Source organism: Scyliorhinus torazame, chromosome 5 (genome assembly GCF_047496885.1).
Source record: "Scyliorhinus torazame isolate Kashiwa2021f chromosome 5, sScyTor2.1, whole genome shotgun sequence".
NCBI classification, from domain to species: domain Eukaryota; kingdom Metazoa; phylum Chordata; class Chondrichthyes; order Carcharhiniformes; family Scyliorhinidae; genus Scyliorhinus; species Scyliorhinus torazame.
Genome location: NC_092711.1, coordinates 326,352,068 through 326,376,587, shown reverse-complemented (window position 1 = coordinate 326,376,587; position 24,520 = coordinate 326,352,068). Strand labels below are relative to the sequence as shown.

At 44.1% G+C, this 24,520-nt stretch overlaps 1 protein-coding gene across 3 annotated transcripts in view; it reads left to right on the top strand.

The window, feature by feature from the left end:
• Nucleotides 1-24,520, top strand: part of ints6l (integrator complex subunit 6 like) — a 179,176-nt gene that overhangs the window by 27,088 nt on the left and 127,568 nt on the right. For 2 of the 3 annotated variants that reach the window (XR_011946715.1, XM_072505993.1), the window contains exons 4-6: nt 2,492-2,581; nt 9,517-9,700; nt 20,770-20,898. Coding sequence is in view for 1 of the 3 variants with exons in the window: in XM_072505993.1 (XP_072362094.1) it covers nt 2,492-2,581; nt 9,517-9,700; nt 20,770-20,898 (403 nt within the window). In the remaining 2 variants the exon portion in view is untranslated. Of the gene's footprint in view, nt 1-2,491; nt 2,582-9,516; nt 9,701-20,372; nt 20,563-20,769; nt 20,899-24,520 lie in introns of those variants that run through there. The other variant, XR_011946716.1, reaches the window with a different exon arrangement.

Below are 24,520 nucleotides of genomic sequence, written 5' to 3'. Positions count from 1 at the left end.
TGTATAGCTTTTGTCATCTGTTCGAAAAAGGTATCCTTATCAGTAAACTGAACTCCTGTCAAAACCAGGAGCCTATCCATGTTGCTCACTCTAGCACAGTCAAGTAATTTAAAGGCCAACACAGACTGTGGAAATTCCAGGTTGTTTTACTGCAGCCTTTTATATATTCTGCCAAATTCCATTATATAGTCTTCCATGGAGATATCCTCCATTTTCCGGATCTTATCAAAATCCGACCATGCTTCATATGCACTTAACAAGTCATCTTTCTTATAAATCTTATCCATATAATGTAATAAAGTCTCCAGACCTTCTTCTGAGTCTAACTCTTCCAATTCCAGCTCAGAAAGCACTTTGTTTCGGATTTTACTGCCATATGGTAGAGAAAGAGCCAATGCCATACCTTGTTTTCTCTTTCCCAAAGCAGTTACTTTAGTCCACATAACTACTGCACTTCTCCATTGGTCGTACGATTCCCTTTCAGAAAATAAGGGAGGATAGTCATATCCAGCCACCTTTATCCTGGGTTCAGCCATGTATCTTTTTTTTTTCCTTCTCACTCACTCCTTGGTTTGATCAGGAAAAGTTGTATCTTTCAACCCTTCACATTTGCACAGCAACCATCCTCTGCTACCATTGTTAGACGTTTTAGTTACTGTGAAATGAAGAGTCTAAAGTTTTTGTTCCTTTTCACCAAACACCATTTATTTCACTTCCACAGCCTCTGCACAAAACTCTAAACAACACACCACCTGACAGAGGCCCCTTTACATATCAGTGTCAATTAATGGATACTTAATATAAATGAGACAACTAATTGCAATGTCTCTTAACTCATTACTTAACATAAAAAGCACCTCCTCCCCACCCAGCTTTGAATTGCCACCTAGATTCAAAATAACCCGCCCTGTCCTTTTTAAGATTGTTTTTCAGTTACTGTCTGTGCTTCTGAGGGTCGCATAGAGGCTACTTGTTACTGAAAGTTTATTGAGATTTTGTGACTTCCTCTTATGGAACAACAATCTCCCTCATCATCTTGAGGACAGAAAACGGCAGGAAATGCAAAAAATGATTGTTGATTTGGGATTTATACAAAACGTAGACACATATGGATGTTTACCCTCTCAAATTTGCATGAATAGATTTGAACTTGATTATTACAGCATTTATTTCATTATTGAGAAGGATGAAATGAATCGCACAACAATACACAGTATCAAGGGGGATGTTAGCATAATGGTAATCCTACTGGACTAGTAATCCAGAGGCCTGGCCTTTTGGAGACACTGGTTCAAATCCCACCAGATGGGGATTAAATTCAATTAATTCAATTTAAATCTCCCCACCTTTAACATGGGCATCATTGACGGCAAGTGGTTCTACATCAGAAACCAAACCAGATTCATCAACACAATCAGTGTTTAGCTTTTCTTTGCTATTCTGGAAGTTGTCTCTATTCTTTCACCTTAAAGCAGTTTTGAAAAATTCATTCAAGGGATGTTGGCTTCGCTGGAGAGGCCAGCATTCACTGCCCATGAGGCTTCACTGTGCTTGTACTAGTCCACCTGGGTAGGCTGGTGTTTGTGGCTACGATTCTTGGAGATCAGGGCTATCACTGCATTCAGAACAGTGGGTGTAAGGTGCTTGCTGCCAACACCCATTATGACACACAGTAAGAGGGTGTGATTTGGGTAATAAAATTGCTGGGTGAAGCATCTACCATATTGTTCCCAGATAGTGATAGTAGTGACCGTAAGGACTTTATTTACATCATTCACTATATCAGGATGTGGAAGAACATGGTCGTCATTTGATTTTTAATTCCAGATTTTATTGAATTCAAATTTCACCACCTGCAGCCCTGGGATTTGAACCTGGGTCCCCAGAGCATTACTCTGGGTCTTTGGATTACTAGTGCAGTGGATTACTAGTCCAGTGACAATATCACTACGCCACTGGCTCCCCATAATCTCAGGTACTTGTTAAAGATTCCACAACACTATTTTAAGAACAGCCGAGGAGTTGTTTCCTATATGTGAACAATATTTATCGTTCAATCAATATGAAAACATTCACAATATCATTGCTGCTTGCCATGCGCAAATTGGTTGTTGCATTTTCTACACGGCGACACCGACAACGCTTCAAATGTATTATAAAGTGCTTTGGAACATCCTGAGGTGATGAAAAGCACTTTGGCAAAGAAAGTTCTTGCTTTAGGAAAAGTACCTTGTGTAAAGCCTTGGCAGCCAGAACGATTGCAAACTTCATTTAAGCAAAGTCAAGAAACGTAGAAAGGTTTCCATTAAATTTGTTACTTGGTGTTTGCCAGTGGCTTACTTTTTACAAGTTGCTGTGCTCCCTTTACAACTGAACTTGATGAGAACCATTGTGGAACTGTGAATTAAGCTGCTGTACAATTTGACATGTGCACACTTCACTGTATTTCTTGTGCTGCATGCTCCATATTGTGTGGTTTGTTTTTCTGCAGGGGAGGAATCCTTTTTTTCTTGAACCATCTGTTATAATCACGATCTCTGATGGAAGCAAAATGACAAATAATGGTGGCGTGCAAGAGGAGGTAAGATACAGATCCTTGCACCGCTTTGTAAATTGATTATAAGAGAGGTTATAACTTTAACTTTAGTCAGTTTGAGAGCATGGTTTTCGAGTTTAGAATTTTTGACACTACACTTTAAGTAAATGTCGCATTTTAGTCCCTCGATTTTCTGCTCTCTTCGCTTCTCTTTGAAGTTCCTTGCTGAATGCATTATCCCTCAGATGCCTTGCCCGATTGGTAATTATTCATATACCAACATGACCAATGAGCATTTGCTGACTGCTGAACCATATATTGAAGAATGATTGGGGGGGCGAGGAATAGAAAAATCAGCCTTGACTATTTTCAATAATTGATTATTTGCAGCCTTCGGGAGTAAGGAATTCTAAAGATTTGTAACTTTTCCCCAGGGCAGAAATGGCTGTCACGAGGGGACATAATTTTAAGGTGATTGGAGGAAGGTATAGGGGAGATGTCGGAGGTCGGTTCTTTACACAGAGAGGGGTGGGTGTGTGGAATGCACTGCCAGCAGAGGTGGTGGAGTCAGAGTCATTAGGGACATTTAAGCGACTCTTGGACAGGCACATGGACAGCAGTAAATAGAAGGGGTGTACGTTAGGTTGATCTTAGATTAGGATAAAAGGTCGGCACAACATCGTGGGCTGAAGAGCCTGTACTGTGCTGTACTGCTCAACTCGAGTGAAGAAATTTCTCGCGTTAGTCTGAAATGAATTGCTCTTTGTTCTGAAGCTGTGACTAAGTTCCAGACTCTTAAGTCAGGAAAAACAACCCCCCAGCATTTGCCATGTCAAAATATCTCAAAATTTTATACTTTTCAATGAGATCTCCTCTTTCCTAAATCTCCAGATTGTAGAGACCCATTCCATCTCTTCTCACTGGACAAGCCTTTTGGCCCAGGAATCAGTTTAAGCAATTAAGATGATTGGGTGAGAGGTCATAGACAAATGGGCCACGAATAAGAGTAGAAAAAGATCACAGGTGTGTCCTCAATTAACATCTGCAGTCCTATATCTTCAACAATGTGATTTTGGGTAACGATCAAGGGTGGAAATGCTTTATTGCCCACACAGTCTTTCTCAGGCCAGATTTGGAACTGAGCTGGCTGGCTTAGAGCTGATAACTTGGCACAGATAAGGTATGCTACTGGTGTCCCCTTGGCCTGCTGCTCACTGGATAAACTTGCCAAGCTATTGAATTATGATTTGTGGCGCTCCATCTTTTCTGAGGATTCTTCATCTTTTTAAAACTTTGCCATTTGCAAAGTGTAGAAGTATTGAAAGTCCGTCTGCAGGTAAGCATGTAATTACAAAGGCAAATGGAATGTTAGTGTTTATTGCAAAAGAACTGGAGTACAAAAGTAGAGAAGTGTTGTGTAATTGTATAGGGTGTTGGAGAGACCACATCTGGAGTATTGTGTCCAGTTTTAGTCTCCTTATTTGAGGAAGGATGTGCTGACATTGGAGGCAGTTCAGAGGAGATTCACCAGATTGATTCCGGGGATGAAAAGGTTTACGTATTAGGAGAGATTAAACAGTTTAAACCTATACTTGCTGGAGTTTATAAGTATGAGAGGGGATCTGATTGAGGTATATAAAATACTAAATAGGATTGATAAAGTAAACGTAGGCCAAATGTTCCCCCTTGTGAGGCGATCCAGAACGAGAGGCCATGGATATAGGTTGAGAGGCGGTAGATTTAGAACTGAGATGAGGAGGAACTACTTCTCGCAGAGGGTGGTGAATTTGTGGAACTCGCTGTTCCATACGGCGGTGGCATCTGAATCATTAAATGGTTTTAAGAAAGAGATAGATATATTTTTGATAATAAATGGGTTCAGGGGATATGGGGAACAGGTAAGGAGGTGGATTTGAGACCAGGAAGAGATCAGCCAGGATCTGATTGAATGGCAGCGCAGGCTCGAGGGGCTGAATTGCTGGCTTCTGTTCTGAATTCCTTACTTCCTATAATTTGTCACCTGTCATTTTGCCAACTTATTAAAAAAAATTTGTTCCCTTGGTGTTGGAAGGATATGTGTCTTACACATGATTCAATCCTAACGATGAATACATTTTTCCCGCTACTTATTTTTAAATATTTAAAGCAGAAGATCTTGTGGAAGTAAAGGTCTTACAAAAGTAAAGGTCTTCCTGTAAATGCACTACAGCTCCTTTCAACAATGTGCATGACCCTCAAGTTACGGAGAAGCAGTGTATCATTTTAATTATGTAAAGGGTCACATGTTAATTTTCCTTAAACCTCAACTATGTGCCAGTTTTTTCTGATCAGCACTGAGTTTTTGCCTGAAGTAGGCCCTCAGGAAATCACTGAGTTTTTTCACGCAAAGAATAATGGAAACTGGAATTCTCTCCCTCCAAGGCTTGGATTCAGTTGAAACTTTTCCAGCTATGATCCGTGAATTTCTGTTAATTATGAGTATGCAGGGATATTAGTTGAGGCACGGAATATCCATATTAAGGTTCACTGGAATAACAGGGTTGAAGAGCCGAAAGGCCTTTTTCTATTTAAAAATCCTTTACTTGTAGGTGGGGTTGTAACCTCTCGGCATAATCATCAGACTATTTGTGTCTGAATTGGGAAAATGTCCCATTGTCTATTTTTCTTCGCAATGAACACATTTCAAACTCTGACCCTGTTGAAGATGTTACTTTTATTTTTGATTATTTTGCTTCCGAAGGAGGTCTGATATTTTGAGTGTCCTTCTCGGAGGGCTGGGCAACTGTGCAAATGGGGCTCATAGTAGAGCTTGCTCTCGGGCACTGGGTAATATATGGACGGTTATATTTAGTTACCGAACCAGTGTTCATTTGCCCAGCTCTCTCCTGATGAGAGAACTAACTGCAGGATAAAGCAAGCCAGGCAACTGCTATTGGCTTGTGCGACATGGGGTGGAATTTCATACCCTCACGGTGAGTTTGGTTGGAGTGGGCACATTTAGTCAGGTGGGTGGGTGGCGTTTGTACACTCCATTTCTGCTCCAGTTAAGTCTGTGGCATGAAGGCTCAGACAGCTGTCCTGCTCCGTCACTAATTCAGGCCCTTAAGTGGGTAATTAATGCTCACTTACGGGCCTCATCCTGCCACTGCCAGTATTGCCCCAGTGTTGGGCAGGGGACTCGTCTTGCGGGAAGCCAAAAATAGCAAAATAACCCTGGTTGGGGTTGCTTGAGGGATTCGGGAAGGGGAGCCCCCTGAATGCCCCCTCTAACCATTCTGCCTCTGACTGGCTGGCAGAACCCTGAGTGGCACTTCATTTGGTAGGCCTTCCCAAAAAGAGGTGACAGTGAGACCTCGTGTTGCCTCCATTAAATACCACCTACTGCCTTCATTCTTCCCAGTGCTTCATTGCAGGAAATGACAATTGTCTGAGTATTTACCAGGTGACCACGCTATGTTCTGGTGCCAGTGCCGGTATTGACCCAGTGAGCTGTCCTAATGACCCATTCCATGCTGTTCTGTCTTCAAAGCAATTGGGACATTCCAGGATTGTGACCCAGTAACAGCAAAGGAATGACAATATAGTTCCAAGTATATGGTGTATTGTTTGGAGAAGAACATGCAGGTGGTGGTATTCCCATGCATCTGCAGCTCTTGCACTTATAGGTGGTAGAGGTCATGGGTTTGGAAGGTGCTGTTGAAGGAGCCTTGGTGAGTCCCTGCAGTGTATCTTGGAGATAGTACACACGGCTGCCGCTGTGCATTGGTGGTGGAGGGAATAAATATTGAAGGTGTGAATTGGGCATCAGTTAAGCGGGCTGCTTTGTCCTGGATTGTGTTGAACATGTGTTGTTGGAGCTGCACTGAAGCAGGTAAGTTGTTATGTTATTGTTGTCATTATTTACAGCACAGAAGGAGGCCATTCGGCCCATTGTGTGACCACCGGCTCACAAAAGAGCAAACTAGCTAGTCCCATTCCCAGCCCTATCTCCGTAGCCCTCTAAATTTGTCACTTTCAAATATATATCCAGCTCTTTTGAAACCTCCTATGGAATCCGCCTCCACCGCTCCCCCAGGCAGCGCATTCCAAACCCCAACAACTCTCTGAGTAAAGAAGTTTCTCCTCCTCCTCACTCCGAGCTCTCTCGCTGACCATCTTGAAATTGTGACCCCTAGTCACTGGGTACCAACCAGTGGAAACAGAATATCCTTCTTTACTCTGTCAAAATTGTTCAGAATTTTGAACACCTCAATAAGGTCACCTCTTAATCTTCTCTGCTCCAAGGAGAACAAGCCAAATTTCTCCAATCTTTCCTTGTATCTAAAATTCCTCATTCCTGGTATCATTCTAGTAAATCTCTGCACTCTCTCCAGGGATTTAACATCCTCCCTTAAATAAGGTGCTCAGAACTGAATAAATACTCCAAATGTGGTCTGACCAATGATTTGTTGAGGTGTACCATCACTTCCTCTTTTATACTCTATGCCCCTATTTATAAACCCAAGGATGCTATAAGCCTTCTTAACTGTTTCAACTTGCCTAACCATCTCTAGGGAATTATGCACTTTAACCCTGAGATCCCTCTGCCCCTGCACTCCCCTCAATGTTGTATCATTGAGCCTATATTGTCTCCCCATGTTTCTTCTACCAAAATGTATTACCTCAGATTTCGCTGCATTGACGTTGATCTGTCAGGTGTCTGCCCATTTGGCCAACTTGTCAACGTCCCTCTGAAATCGCCCAGCGTCATCCTCACAATTCATTATTCTCTCGAGCTTAGTATCATCAATTTGCTATCCCGCCTGCCATGTGGCATTGCATCAAATACTTTCTCAAAGTCCAAACATACAACATTCACAGCACTACGTTCACGCGCTGCCTATGTCACCTCGTCAAAGAGCTCCATTAAATCTGTCAGACATGACCTGCCCTTGACAAAGTCAGGTTGGTTGTTAAGTATTAACTTATCCTCAGAATTCCCAACTTCTGAGTTCTTGTAGCCACAGTATTTGTGACATAGAATATACAGTGCAGAAGGAGGCCATTCGGCCCATCGAGTCTGCACCGACCCACTTACGTCCTCACTTCCACCCTATCACAATAAACCCTCCTAACCTTTTTGGACATTAAGGGCAATTTAGCATGGCCAATCCACCTAACCTGCACGTCTTTGGACTGTGGGGGGAAACCGGAGCACCTGGAAGAAACACACGCAGACACGGGGAGAACATGCAGACTCCACACAGACCGTGACCCAGCAGGGAATCGAACCTGGGACCCTGGCACTGTGAAGCCACAGTGCTAACCACTATGCTGCAGATAGTTGGAGTCTCATGTTGGAGATGGTCATTGCCTGGTACCTTTATGGCACAAATGTTACTTGTCTCTTATCATGCACACTGAATGTAGTTCAGGTCATGCTGCATATGGACATGGCTGCTTCAATATCTGATGAGAGAGCTGGGAATGGTGTTGAAAATTGTGGAATCATCAGCGAACATCTCCATTTCTGTCCTTATGATGGAAAGAAGGTCATCGATGAAGCAGCTGAAGATGGTTGGGCCGAGGACACTTTCCTGAGGAACTCCTGTAGTGATATCCTAGAACTGAGATAGTTGGAACCCCACCCCCCGAACCGTCTTTCTTTGTGCCGGTTTGACTCCAACCCCAGTGGAAAGAGGGTCGTGGGCATCAATGGGAAAGCTTGAATTTATTGCCCATCCCTTGTTGATGAAAGTTAAGTGCTGACCATTTTGGTATTTGATTGGACTCGATAGGTAAGGACGACAGATTGTCTTCTGCAAAAGACATCAGTGACTCACTTGGGGTTTTATTCACCTGAGGCAGGAGCAGTGCTCCGAAAGCTAGTTTTTGAAACAAACCTGTTGGACTTCAACCTGGTGTAAGACTTCTTCCTGTGCTCTCCCCAGTCCGACGCCGGTATCTCCACATCTTGAATCTTCATGGTCAATTATATTGAAACCAGCTTTTTATTTTCAGATTTTAAAACCAATTCAAATTCTCAAACTCCTTTGGATTATTAGTTCAGTCTCTGGGTTAGTAGTTTATTTTATACTTTCCTGGGATGTGGGCGACGCCGGCTGTGCCAGCATTTATTGCCCATCCCTAATTACCCTTGAGAGGGCAGTTAAGAGTCACCCACATTGCTGTGGGTCTGGAGTCACATGTAGGCCAGACCGGGTAAGGACGGCAGATTTTCTTCCCTCAAGGACATGAGTGAACCAGGTGGGTTTTTACCACAATCGACAATAGTTTCATGGTCATCATTCGACTTAATCCAGATTTTTAAAAAATTGAATTCAAATTTCACCATCTGCAGTGGTGGTATTTGAACCTGGGTCCCAGAGCATGCTTCTGGATCTCTGGTTAACTAGTTCAGTGACAATACCACTATGCAACAGCTTCCCCATAAGCTATGATGTTCAGTAACATCATAACTACACTACTGTAATCAATTTGTACAGCAGAGTGGTGTAGGACCTAAACTCAAAACAATGTGGGATACTCTATTTAGCCATGTTCAAAAACCATAGAACCATATAATTCCTACGGTACAAAATGAGCCAGAGAATCTTTATCTGAGTATAACGTATCTGCATTTGGAACCCTGCAAAGCTGAGGCAAGAAAAATTGATCCAGTTCTATATTCTCCTCCCCGTTAAAGTTCCATTGCTGAGAGCTGCAGCCACAAAGATCAGTGGCAGTGGGATGAGGCCCTTAAATACTTATTCATTTGCCACTTAAGGGCCTCAATTGGCAGCTGGACGGGAGGTCAATTCACGAGCCTTCCCACCATGAACGTAAGTGAGGTAGAGGTGGGAAGTTGATGCGGTCCCCACACTCCCACCTGATTAACTGATCCCCTGCCACCAGCATTAAACTTTATTCATGTTGTTGATTTTGGATATGTTACTATTATGTTAAACTATGTCTGTAACATAAATCTTCTCTTGTTCCAGCTTCACCTGCCATTAAATTCCCCCTTGCCTGGCAGTGAATTGACGAAAGAACCATTCCGTTGGGATCAGAGATTGTTTGCACTGGTCCTTCGCCTCCCTGGTGCTTCATCTCTCGAAGCGGAACAGCTTGGCAGTGTACCTTCAGATGAGTCTGCTGTAACCCAAATGTGTGAAGTAACTGGAGGTGAGTCAAATATCGTACTGACTAAGGGAAAGGACTTGATTTCAGATTTCCTATCTGTTTGCAGTATTTTCCTATTGTGGCAGAGGCCAGAGGCTAGGAATCTTGGGTGGCGAGGCAGATGCCAACTTATGCACAAAGGATCTTGCCTGCAATCTAATTTAAAAAAATTTTTTTTTACAATGTAAACAGCATGGGTGGGGTGTCTCCTTCAATTATTGAAGTATTAGTGATGATGACACTGACCCATTGACAATTAAGGAACAATAATTGATATCTAAAGTCCCAGTGGTGTTTTTGTCCTTAATGTTTATCATGAGGGAGCTGATGCAGTTGAAGTAACTTCAGTCAGGTGCTCCAGTGTATTCAATAGATCGTACACATTGCAGCCACAGTGCACCAGTGATGGAGGGGGCTGGATGCTGTGTCCACTGGCAGGAATGTGGGAAAGGTATTCTGGATGGTGTTTCAGATATTCTACCTGGCATGTGGTGAATATTCCATCGCACCTCTGACTTGGGTATTCTTTTGTCTTCAGATTATTGTCATTACCAACCCTTGTACTGTGCGATTATTATCTATTGCTGCTGCTGGTTTCACCTTCTCTCACCAGTGTAAACTCCCATACTTCACGCCGTAGATTTTGAAAATGGCAAACTCTCCAGCCTTCAGCAGGAGCTAGACGTTATCCAGACCTGGTCTGACAGATAGCAGGTAACATTTGCCAGGAGAGATAGATTGGTTTTAGAGAGAAAAACTTAACCATATCAAATATGTGCCACCATGAAGCATGGTGGTGCATAAATTAGCAAGATGTCATGTGCATAGCTTGGGGTGGGTTGCATGGGCTGCAAGTAGACCAACACATCATTTGGTCTGTGTGCCGAATGCAAGCTCAGAACAATGTGAATTCCTGGGATTTGTATGCTGAGTGCTCACTGAAGGGGGGAAAGCAGAATTGTTGAATCCCAACTCGAGCAAAATACTGCAGATGCTGGAAATCTGAAAAGAAACAAAAATTGCTGGAAATCGGCACGATTGTAGGCCACCGTGAGCTGAAATGTAACTGTTTCAGTCCACAGATTTGCTTTCACCTGCTGAGTATTTCCAGCAATGTTTGTTTTTACTCTTGTCAAATCCCACTCTGTCAGAGTGGTAAATGCGTGTTTGCACAGTTTATTCTTCAGTTGAGTTTGCGACATTGAATGTGAGATGTCATAGGATCAATTAAGTTACAGTAAACCTATTTGTAGCAGCAGTACTTGTATCAGAATCATTGTGCTTTAATTGGAAGACTTTAAACACATGACAGTGACAGGCTTAATAGACGACTACAGACTTCTGACTCCTAATTAGCCATTATTCTTATCTCTGTCTTACCCCTTCTACATGACAGTCCACACATTCTGCCTTACCTAATATAACTCCAGATAAGATGTATTAAAATCAGGTTTTTCCCTTGTCCCTGATTAGTAACTTTAGTTTTAATGTTATCTTTATCCCTTGCTTTGTTAGTCATATTTTCACTCTTATTCTAATCTATCTTGTGAAACTTCTAATTGTCAGTCTGTAACATTCTATATCACATCTCCTGATTTTAAAAAGGATGATTTATTCACAGATGTATCTTTCTGCAGAACTAACATCAACTGAATGTATTTCTCTGCAATATGCATTGAAACATGTTTCAGTTTGATTTATTGTCAAAACTATTACGATGCCAGACCAGACCGCAACAGTGGCTAGGATAACCTACGTTGAAAACAAACTGCCTTACTTAATCTCTGCTTCAGCGTGATCAGAATTCACCTGAAAAATGCTTTCTTAAAATGCCTGATGTCTTGGGTCCACCCAGCACGAAGCTGCAATCTAATTAACTTCCCAGGAAATCCCTTAATCAAAACAAAATTGCATAGCCCACACTTTTACAGTGGTTAATTGCACCTCAAGCTCCTAAAAGTTTTCTTGTCTTTCAAACCAAGATTCTTTTGAAAACATGACTGCAGCAGTCAAACACACACTAACCCAGGCTTTTAACCCTTACTTCACCAAATACTTATAATCCAATATATCTGAAATCCTACAATCGTCATAAAACTGAACATTGCTTTGAAGTCAGTTTTAATTTAATAGTTCAGTGGTTAATGCATCAAAACTGGCCTGTACTCCCTCATTTAACAGACAAAAGACTTTTAAAAGGTGTATGACAAACTATCACATAATAGTCTCTACCTCATTGATATGTTCATAAGATATAGGAGCAGAATTATACCATTCGGCCCATCGGGTCTGCTCCACCATGCTATATGTTCCTCATCTGTTATCTACAGTGTTACAGACCAAGAGCTGGATAGCGAAATCAGCCAGAGCATCTCCCTAGGACACGTGACCTAGGAACAGGAGTCAGCAATTTAGCCTCCCGAGCCTAACACCCTCAATGTGATCATGGGATCCATCCTGGCCTCAACTCCACCGTCCTGCCCGTTCTCCATAACCCTTCAACCCATTACCAATTAAAAATCTGTCCTAACTCCTCCTCAAATTTACTCACTGTCCCAGCATTCACTGCACTCTGGGGGAGCAAATTCCACAGATTCAAACCCCTTTGGGAGAAGTAAATTTTCCTCAAATCTGTTTTGAATGTGCTACCTCTTATTGTAAGATTATGACCTCTTATTTTATTTTTTGAAAATATTTTTATTATGTTATATATAATTTTTAACAACAATTTTCAAGAGGAATAAAAACAACAGAACAAATAACGCTCACCCAACCAACAATCAAACCCAGCCATCGTGGCTTACATACACAGCCCCCACCACCCAACACTTTATATCTGCTGTCAGCTTCATTTTACCCGAAGTCGTTGATAAACGGCTGCCACCTCCGGGCGTACCCTGGCATCGATCTTCTCGGGGTGAGTTTGACCTTCTCAAGCCTGAGAAACCCGGCCATGTCACTGACCCAAACCCCCGATTCTGGGAGTTCTGAGTCCCTCCACGCCAATAAGATCCGTCTCCGGACTACCAGGGAGGCAAAGGCCAAAACATCGGCCTCTCTCGCTTCCTGGACTCCCGGGTCTTGCGACACACCAAACATCGCCACCTCTGGACTCGAAACCACCCGTACCTTCAATACCGTGGACATGACATCGGCAAACCCTTGCCAGAATCCCCTGAGCTTCGGACATGCCCAAAATATGTGGACATGATTTGCGGCCCCCCCCCCCACACACACACACACCGCCCACGCCTATCCTCGTTAGAATTTAGCTGGGATGCCGACAGCTAAATGGACAGCAAGATGCCAATTGCTCAGTAAAATTGCCCTTTTTAGGACCTTTTAATATGTAAATTGACTGCCTACTTTTCTGCGGGCAGCTTGTCTACTTCAAGTATCACCATTGATAAAATGCACAAACAATGGGAGCATATTGGAGAGCTCTCTCTGATGCTGCTCCCTGTGATATCACCGTCCATGCTCCCTCTCAGAGGCTAGTAAAATTCAGCCCATGTTTCAGGTTGACCCTTGTCCAGAACAGTTGTTTTTTCTTCTTTTTTTTGAAAACGCCTTTTATTCAAACTTTTATCAAAGCAGGTTACAGCAAATAAACACCCCGGGAAACATTGTTCCCAACAAGCAACTATACAGTTTGTACAGATTTTCCTCCTTTCTGCCCCCCCCCCCCCCCCCCCCCCCCAGCCCTGCGACGAACAGCTCCGCAAACACGGTCACAAACATCCCCCACCTTTTCTCAAACTTAGGGGAGGGAAGAATTGGAGATATATATAAGTGGCTGGGGGAGCAGGGAGGCGAGCGGGTGATGAAGATCAAAGAGAAATGGGAAGCGGAGTTGGGAATGGAGATCAATTGGGGAGTATGGAATGAGGCAGTGCGAAGGGTAAACGGAACCTCCTCTTGTGCAAGGATGAGCCTGATACAGTTTTTAAGGTAGTGCACAGGGTGCATATGACTCAGGCGAAAATAAGTAGGTTCTTTCAGGGGGTAGTGAGTGTGAGAGGTGTGGACGGGGGCCAGCAAATCATGCGCACATGTTTTGGGGTTGTGAAAAAATTGGGAAGTTTCTGGGCGGGAGTGTTCGCGGTCTTAGCCAGGACAGTGGAGGAGGGAGTGGACCTGGACCCTTTGGTGGCGATATTTTGGGTTTCAGAGAAGCTGGAGCTCATGGAGAGGAGGAAGGCCGATGTCATGGCCTTCGCCTACAATTCTTAACGGCAATCATCCTGAAACGTTGGGCTCCTCGCTCCCCTGCAATGTGAATATCGAGGGTGGGCCTGTCTCTGGCTCCGGGCTCCTCGCCCCCCGCAATGTGAATATCGAGGGTGGGCCTGTCTCTGGCTCCGGGCTCCTCGCCCCCCCGCAATGTGAATATCGAGGGTGGGCCTGCCTCTGGCTCCGGGCTCCTTGCCCCCCCACAATGTGAATATCGAGGGTGGGCCTGCCTCTGGCTCCGGGCTCCTCGCCCCCCCGCAATGTGAATATCGAGGGTGGGCCTGCCTCTGGCTCCGGGCTCCTTGCCCCCCCGCAATGTGAATATCGAGGGTGGGCCTGCCTCTGGCTCCGGGCTCCTCGCCCCCCCGCAATGTGAATATCGAGGGTGGGCCTGGCTCCGGGCTCCTCGCCCCCCCCCCCCCCCCCCGCAATGTGAATATCGAGGGTGGGCCTGTCTCTGGCTCCGGGCTCCTCGCCCCCCGCAATGTGAATATCGAGGGTGGGCCTGTCTCTGGCTCCGGGCTCCTCGCCCCCCGCAATGTGAATATGGAGGGTGGGCCTGTCTCTGGCTCCGGGCTCCTTGCCCCCCCGCAATGTGAATATCGAGGGTGGGCCTGCCTCTGGCTCCGGGCTCCTCGCCCCCCCGCAATGTGAATATCGAGGGTGGGCCTGTCTCTGGCTGGGTTGGCTGGTTTTGATTCATTAATTATTATGAGGTGAGCATTCCATAATTTCCAGGGGAACTCCTGCCTCCTAGAGCTGCTGGCTAATCAGAGGCTGGCAACACTGTGATACCAGCAGCAGCACTAAGCACAGTTATGGCTGCAATTTGGGTTGGGGGGGGGGGGGGGGGGTGGGGAGGCCTCACAATAATAGGCCGGACCACTAGTTAAGTCCGGGATTTCTGAGGTGGGAGGGTGCATGGTAGGAGGTAGTGATGGACAAGCTAATGGGGCTAAAGGCAGACAAGTCTCCTGGCCATGATGGAATGCATCCCAGGGTACTAAAAGAGATGGCTAGGCAAATTGCAAATGCACTAGTGATAATTTACCAAAATTCACTAGACTCTGGGGTGGTCCCGGCGGATTGGAAATTGGCAAACGCGACAAACTGTTTAAAAAAGGAGGTCGGCAGAAAGCGGGTAATTATAGGCCAGTGAGCTTAACTTCGGTAGTAGGGAAGATGTTGGAATCTATCAGCAAGGAAGAAATGGCGAGGCATCTGGAGAGGGAGTGCAGCAAAGGTTTACCAGACTGATTCCAGGGATGGCGGGACTGTCATGCGGAGAGATTGACTAGGTTGGGATTGTTCTCGCTGGAGTTCAGAAGAATGAGGGGGGGATCTCATAGAAACTTATAAAATTCTAACGGGACTAGACAGGGTAGATGCAGGAAAGATGTTACCAATGATAGGTGTGTCCAGAACCAGGGGTCACAGACTGAGGATTCAGGGGAAACCATTTTGGACAGAGATAAGGAGATATTTCTTCACCCAAAGAGTGGAGCCTGTGGAATTCATTATCACAGAAAGTAGTTGATGCTAAAGGGGCTGGTTTAGCACAGGTCTAACGAGCTGGCTTTTGAAGCAGGCCGGCAGCACGGTTCAATTCCCATACCAGCCTCCCTGAACAGGTGCCGGAATGTGGCGACTAGCTTACTTGTGACAATAAGCCATTTTCATTTCATTTCATTAAAGCTTTGAATATATTCAAGAGGCGGCTGGATATAGCACTTGGGGAGAATGGGACCAAAGGATATGGGGAGAAAGCAGGATTAGGCTATTGAGTTTGATGATCAGCCAAGATTGTGATGAATGGCGGAGCAGACTCGAAGGGCCAAAAGGACTATTGCTGCTCCTATCTTCTATGTATCCATGTATATATAAATTGTCCCATTGGACAGACGCAGCATGGGTTCATAAATGGTAGGTCTAATTTAGTGGAATTTTTTGAGGACATTACCAGTGCGGTAGACAACAGGGAGCCAATGGATGTGGTAGATCTGGATTTCCAGAAAGCTTTTGACAAGGTGCCACACAAAAGTTTGCTGCATGATATAAAGATGCATGGCGTTAAGGGTAAAGTAGTAGCATGGTTAGAGGATTGGTTAATTAATAGAAAGCAAAGAGTGGGGATTATGGGTGTTTCTCTGGTTGGCAATCAGTAGCTAGTGGTGTCCCTCCGGGATCAGTGTTGGGCCCACAGTTGTTCACAATTTACATAGATGATTTGGTGTTGGGGACCAAGTGCAATGTGTCCAAGTTTGCAGACGACACGAAGATGAGTGGTAAAGCAAAAAGTGCAGAGGATACCGGAAGTCTGCAGAGGGATTTGGATAGTTTAAGTGAATAGGCTTGGCTCTGGCAGATGGAATACAATGTTGACAAATGTGAGGCTATCCATTTTGGTAGGAATAACAGCAAAAGGGATTATCATTTAAATGATAGAATATTAAAACATGCTGCTGTGCAGAGAGACCTGGGTGTGCTAGTGCATGAGTCGCAAAATGTTGGTCTACATGTGATTAAGAAGTGAATGGAATTTTGTCCTTCATTGCTAGAGGGATGGAGTTGAAGACTAGGGAAGTTATGCTGCAACAATAATGAAATGAAATGAAAATCGCTTATTGTCACAAGTAGGATTCAAATGAAGTTACTGTTCAATCTGACCAATGGCAGGGTGCGGCTCTTAATTGGGAATGAATGGTCTGCTGAAGGACTACAATCGGGCCGCAGATTGATTGACTCACCTGACAGCTCCCCGCTGTTTGTAAAATTGCAGAGGATGTGTGTGTGTGTGTTACTGGAAATAATACCACTGGCGGCATAGCGCCCTATTTTGCAGGTCCACCCATGTGCCTTCTCGCCAGTGGGTGGTCTGGGAAATCCATACAGGTCCAATTACCTCAGCCAGTATAGGAATTGAACCTGTGCTTTTGGTCTTATTCTGAAACACTTTCTACTCTAGTCATCTTGCCAACTGACCCCTCCCACTTGGTCCAATCTATTAACTCAAGCAGCATCTTCCATTCATTTTGAAAGCAAAGCACAAAACCTGTCAGTGCGGTCATCTGTTCCAAAAGCGTTTCAGTTGATGTGTCCCCCAAATTCTCTCTGGTTGTAGGATTAGGGGCTTCCCTTCTCCCATTCCAGTCTCTGTTGGCCTTTGGTCCCGGTCTATATGTGCCTTGCTGCATGTGTCCTCCTGCTTCACTGTACTCATGAGCTGCAACACAAAGTGACTCATAGCAACCCAGCTCCATTGCATTGCAACACGCTCAATAAGTCTCTGCTGAATACGTATTACACTGGGGAACACACAGGACAGTCATGAAAGTTAATGTGTTTCCAACCTCTTGGCCGGTACATTGATTCTCTGATAAAATGCATCAAAGGCTGAGCTTTGACATCTTTTAACAGACTGGGTATCATGTACAAATCAATGCATTAGTTCAAATTAAAATAGCATTAATCCAGTTCTGGTGTGTTGTGTTTTAGTAAATACATCAGTCCACCTTCCTCTCACCTATTGTGTGAGAGTAAATGTTAAAAATAAAATTAAAGAGCAAACATTTCCTTAAAAGGATATGTGATATTTAGACAGGTAAGTCTGTGTTTTCTAATAAGGACATCTTGGCATGGGTACTTATTGATACTGTGGTCATTAAATATCTGTAGGTGGACGGGGGTAGACATCAGAGCACAATATTCCAAAGGAAAACTACTGACATCTGCTGCTCATCATTCTCTTACCCTTGTATGCATTTTCCTGATTTTTCTACTCTTTCTGCACATGTCCCCCTCCCACCCCCACACCACCACATAGGAAGAGGAGTAGGTCCTTCAAGCCTACTCTGCCTTTTGATAAGATGATGGCCGATCTGCTGTGGTCTCGGCCCCACTTTCTTGACTGCCCTTTCAACAATCCTTGATTTTTGACTATAGAGAATCTATTTTTAATAAATTCAATGACCCAGCCTCCATTGCTTTCTGAGGAAGAGCATTTCACAGGCTAATGACCCTCCGAAATAAACTCCTCATTTCCATATTAAATGGGAGCCCACTTATTTTTAAACTGTGTCCCATAATTCTCTCCAATGAGAGGAAACTTCCTCCTGGCATCCACCCTTTCCAGTCCGCTCGGGATTTTATATGTTTCAATAAGATCACCTGTCATTCTTCTAAATTCTAATGGGTACAGACCCAACCTATTCAATCTTTCTTTCTAAAATAGGCCATTCACCGAAGGAATGAGTTGAGTGATCTTTTGTGGGTAGCACAGTGGTTAGCACAGTTGCTTCACAGCTCCAGGGTCCCAGGTTCGATTCCGGCTTGGGTCACTGTCTGTGCGGAGTCAGCACATCCTCCCCGTGTCTGCGTGGGTTTCCTCCGGGTGCTCCGGTTTCCTTCCACAGTCCAAAGATGTGCAGGTTAGGTGGATTGACCATGCTAAATTGCCCTTAGTGTCTGAAAAATGTTAAGTGGGGGTTACGGGGATAGGGTAGATACATTGGCTTTAGTAGGGTGCTCTTTGTAAGGGCCGGTGCAGACTTGATGGGCCAAATGGCATCCTTCTGCACTGTAAATTATACGATTCTATGAACTGCTAATGAATTTTTAAACCCTTTTCAAATAAATAGACTAAATCTGCACACCAGACTAGGTGCCGTCACCAAGGCCCCGTATGGTCGCAGTAAGGCTATATTCCATTTCCCTTGTAATAAATATCAACATTGCATTTTCCATTCTGCTAATCACTTGCTGTACACACAGACTAACTTTTTGTCATTATGCACCAGGACACCAGATCCATCTACTGCAGAGTTCTGCACTCTCTCTGTTTACATTGTATAGTATATTGCTTTTCAAATCTTCCTGCCAAAGTGAACAAGTTTACATTTTTTCACATTATACTCCATCTGCTAATATTTCCCCCCACTCACTGAACTTATCTATATTACTTTGCAGTGTCTTTACTTCCTCTTGGCAACTTACTTTCCAATTACCTTGGTGTCATTGGCAAATTTAGACATAAAAGCTTTTTTTTTTACTACCTGCTGTGATTTGGGAAGAGGGGAGAAAATTGGCAGCCCATCCTAGATGGAAGGAAATAGGAACAGGAGTTGACCATTCGGCCCATCAATCTTGCTCCCTCATTCAAACAGAATATGGCTGATTATCTACCTCAATGCCATTTTTCCCCACTATTCCCATCTGCCTTTTTGTCATTAGTATCCAGAAATCTATTGATTTATGGCTTGAACGTATTCAATGATTGAGCTTCCACACCCCTCTGGGGTAGAGAATTCCAAAGATTCACAATCCTCTGAGTGAAGAAATTCCACCTCATCTTAGTCTTAAATGGCTGGCCCCTTACTTTGAGTCTATATCCCCTAGATCTAGACTCACCAGCCAGGGGAAACATCTATCCATATCTACCCTGTCAGAATTTTGTAAGTTTCAAGGCGATCACGTCTCGTTCTTTGAAACTGTCAAAAAAACGGGCCCAGCTTCCCCAATCCTTCCGACGAGACAATCCTGCCATCCCAGGAATCAGCCCTGTTGCACACCTCTGACGAGTACATCCTTCCTTGGATAAGGAGACCACAATACTCCAGGTGCGGTCACACCAAGGCTCTATACAATTTGAACAAGACATCCCCTTGCGATGAAGGACAATATTCCATTTGTCTTCCAAATTGCTTGCTGCACCTTTTAGTGACTCATGAACAAGGACACCCGTTAGACATCAGCACTTCCCAACCCCTCACCATTTAAGAAATACTTATTGCCTTTTCTAGCAATGTGGATAACTTCACACTTATTCACATTATATTCCGTCTGCCATATTTTTGCCCATTCATTTAGTCTGTCCAAATTCCCTTAAACCCGCCTTGCATCCTCCTCCCAACTTGTGTTCTCACCTAGTCATCAGCAAATTTGGAAATATTACAATTGATCCCCATATCCAAATTACAGTTATAGATTGTGAGCAGTGCCCCACCACTGATCCTTGTGGTACCCCACTAGTAACGTCCTGCCATTCTGAGAATGACCCATTTATTCCCACTCCGCTTTCTATCTGAATGAAGATGGTCTACGTGATATTTGCCATCTTGCGATCATGGCCCATAAACTAAATAAAGACCCAAAGTGTTTGTTGGACTAGACCAACAACCCAGCTTCACTTTGAAATTTGAATGAGCAGAGAGTAAAGGGGGTTAATTTGTCCCCGATCCTTTACATGCCTGGTGCCAGTGCTGTGTAACTGATACCCAGTGCGAGTGCTGTGTAACTGCTACCAAGCATCAGTGCTGTGTAGCTGGTGCCAGTGCAGACAGAGATCAGTTGACCTGTCGATGCAGCAGCTTGTGGGAGTGCATATTGCATTTGCCATCTTTGTGCTGTCACCAGGCTTGAAGATCCCTACCTGTTGTTTCTACAGACAAAGAACAAGTGGATCTGCTCCCGAGTGAGGCTGTGAGTCAGCAGAGCTGGGGAAGATCGTCTGACTTGAAACCTGAAAATTTATGGGGACACTGTCCCAGAGAGTGATTTCTCATAGGATGGAGAGAACTCCTATTTATTTGTGGAGGTTGAACTTCACACACAGAATATGGAAGAGGCAATCTACGGTAAATGATCTACCATTATTAAATGTCATGTACACAGGAAACCGTGCAAGAAAGATATTGATAATGTACTCAAACATGTATCTCCTCTTTGCTCTTAAGGAGTAAAAGTTAAATATTAAAATGCACTTTTTTCAAAAGCTTTAAGGATTTGAGCCATTGCATCAAGCAATCCTGAATTTTATAGCACACCTTTTATTTCTGTTCAAGGTCGGTCCTACTGTGTGCGCACACAGCGAATGTTAAACCAGTGCCTAGAATCCTTAGTGCAAAAGGTCCAAAGTGGAGTGGTTATTAATTTTGAAAAAACTGGACCAGACCCAATACCAGTTGGAGAAGGTAAGAAAAATATTCCTTAAAATGTTTCCCATTTGGACTAGCCAGCAAAGTGTATGCAGGGAATATTCGTGAAAAGGCTTTGCCTCTCCAATGGACTTTCTATGAACTGAGCAGTGTAAGATACTTTTTACCTCTGTTTTTGATGAATATCTTAATAGACCAACACTGCATCTTGAAGAACAGATAACTAGTATATCAGCACTCAGGAAGTACATATTTCAAGAAATTGAACTGGCTTTAGTGTGCACAAACTGGGGGAGATGTTGACTCTGTATGATGGTGTAGGTTTCTGTCGAGATGTGGCTCTCAATCTACATGATTCAGAGGGATAGAGATTGACCATTCACCCCCCTAAAACCTGGGTTCATGTGCAACACCAATCAATAGGCTGGTTCCTCAATTTTCTTAACTGGATAAGTTTGGACAGTTTTGGCAAGGATGGAAATGGACCTCACTACAAAACGTTTCCTAATGTGGCACTACTTAGTGTTAGTGGGCGGCTGATGGGGGGAGACATTTGAACAGATGCAGTGGAGAATATATCTGTGGCTGAAGGGTGAAGAATAATCTCAATAAAGCTTTGTTTAACACCTGATGTACCCGATCAGTGGCGTGTTCGCTTTGCCTGAAATATAAAATATTCTCTTTGTGACACTGACAACCCCATTTTAAGAGCAAAGGAAATTACAGCACAGGAACAGGCCCTTCGGCCCTCCCAGCCTGCGCCGATCCAGATCCTTTATCTAAACCTGTCGCCTATTTTTCAAGGATCTACTTCCCTCTGTTCCCCACCCGTTCATATATCTGTCTTGTTCGTGGGACAACATGAGCAATTCTCCAGTCCTCCGGGACCTCACCCGTGCTCAAGGATGCTGCAAAGATATCTGTTAAGGACCCAGCTATTTCGTCCCTCGCTGCCCTCAGTAACCTGGGATAGATCCCATCCAGACCTGGGGACTTGTCCACCTTGTTCTTTCTGCCTTTTAGAATACCCAAACCTTCCCCCTTCCTTATGCCGACTTGACCTAGAGTATTTAAACATCCATCCCTAGCCTCAACATCCGTCATGTCCCTCTCCTCGGTGAATATCGATGCAAAGTACTCATTAAGAATCTCTCCCATTTCCTCTGACTCCATGCATAAATTCCCTCTTTTGTCTTTGAGGGATCAGTGCTGGGGCCTCAACGGTTTACAATTTATATAAATTGGGTGAAGGGACGGAAGGTATGATTCCTAAATTTGCTGACAACACAAAGATGAGTTGGAAAGTAAATATTGAAAAGGACATTAGGAGGCTACAAAAACAATTGATAGGTTAAGTGAATGGGCAAAACGTCTGACAAATGGCGTCTAACGTGGGCAAATGTGACATTTGGCAGGAAGAATTAAAAAATGTTCATTATCTATGTCACAACACCCTGAGCTAGTGTATTGTCAATTCTAGCCCCACTTGACCCAGAGTCTAACACAGGTGAAATATAATTTTATTTAAAATACCTGAGGTCCTTTGATGCACTGAGAAACTTCTAGTCAATGTCTTTCTGAAGTTCACCTCTCGTTTTAATACTTCTTCCTTATAGGCTAGAGATAGTTTTCTCTGGCAAGGTTGTCTACCTTCTCCGCAGACTCTGCATCATTCCAGGTTCACAGCAAAGGATGTGCTGGGCACTGACTTGTTTCAGAACAATAAAACAGTTCTTTGACTTCAGCAAGCAAGAGAGAGACAAAACATTCCTTTCACTTCCAAGGTCTTAACACGTCTGCTCAGTTCTCTTAGAAAGCATTATACAGGAACCAATCTAACCATTGTCAGGCAGAACATTGTCCTTGACCAACCCACTGGTTGCCAGCCAACCAATCGATCCGACTCCCTGCAAACCTGGCTCCTAAGTTCCACTCGGTGTCAAGTAGTCTGACCTCCTTTCCAAAAACAAAAGCTGGGAGCACTGTGTCCTGACAAGCAGGCTGCTTCAACTTTGGAGTCTTCTGCAATGAAGTTACTGTGAAAAGCCCCTAGTTGCCACACTCTGGCGCCTGTTTGGGTACACTGAGGGAGAATTCAGAGTGTCCAAATGACCTAACAGCACAGCACGTGTTTCGGGACTTGTGGGAGGAAACCGGAGCACCCGGAGAAAATCCACGCAGACACAGGGAGAACGTGCAGACTCCACGCAGACAGTCTCCCAAGCTGGGAATCAAACCTGGGACCCTGGTGTTGTGAAGCAACAGTGCTCACCACTGTGCTACCGTGCCACCTATTTTAAGACTGAGATAGATAGGTTCTTGATTAATAAGGGGATCAAGGGTTATGGGGAGAAGGCAGGAGAATGGGAATGAGAAACATATCAAGCATGATCGAATCACGGAGCAGACTTGATGGGTCGATTGGCCTAATTCTGCTCCTATGTCTTTTGGGGAGGCAAGAGTGTGGAGTTTAGCAAACAGATCAGCCATGATCTTATTGAATGGTGGGACAGGCTCGAGGGGCTGAGTGGCCTACTCCTCCTAGTTTGTGTATCATATGTTTGTATGTAAACACAGCTAGTGCAGACCTTCCACATCAGATAAACCACAAATTGTACTCTTCTTCAATTGTAAGAATAGGTGTTGCAGAGGTACTCCAATTATCGTTGGGAGGTCATGGTACAGTTACATCCGTTAAAATTTAGGAATAGGACAAGGAAACCCAACCCCATGAGCTGATTCTACTGTTCAGCTCACAGAAGCATACATTGAAAATATAAGCAGGAGGAGCAATTCCGCCTTTTGAGCCTGCTCCGCCATTCATTATGAGACATTTCTCCTCACCTCAGTCCCAAAATGTTTACCTCTTATCCTGAAATTATGACCTCCCTAGTTCTGGACTCTCCCACCATCGGGAACATTCTTTCTGAATCTACCGTCTAATCCTGTTAGAATTTTGTAAGTTTGTATGAGATCCCCTCTCACTCTTCTAAACTCCAATGAATATTATCCTAAACAACTTTGTGTCTCCTCGTGTGACAGTCCTGCTATCCCTGGAATCAGTCTGGTAAACCTTCGCTGCACTCCCTCCATAGCAAGAACATCCTTCCTCAGATAAGGACACCCAAACTGCACACAATACTCCGGTGTGGCCTCACCAATGTCCTATACAATTGCAGTAAAACGTCCCTATGAGATGAGGAGGAATTTCTTCAGCCAGAGGGTGGTGAATCTGTGGAACTCTTTGCCGCAGAACGCTGTGGAGGCCAGATCACTTTGAGTGTCTTGAAGACCGAGATAGATAGGTTCTTGATTAATAGGAGATCAGGGGTTATGGGGAGAAGACAGGAGAATGGGGATGAGAAAAATATCAGCCTTGATTGAATGGCGGAGCAGACTCCATGGGCCGAGTGGCCTAATTCTGCTCCTATGTCTGATGGTCTTATTCCTATACTCAAAAATCCTCCCACTATGAAGGCCAGCATACCATTTACCTTCTTTCCTGCCTGCTGTACCTGTGTGCTTACTTTCAGGGACTGATGCACGAGGACACCAAGGTCTCGCTGAGTGTCCACTTCTCTCAATTTACACCATTCAAATAATAATCTGCCTTCCTATTTTTTGCTATCAAAGTGGATAACCTCACATTTATCCACAT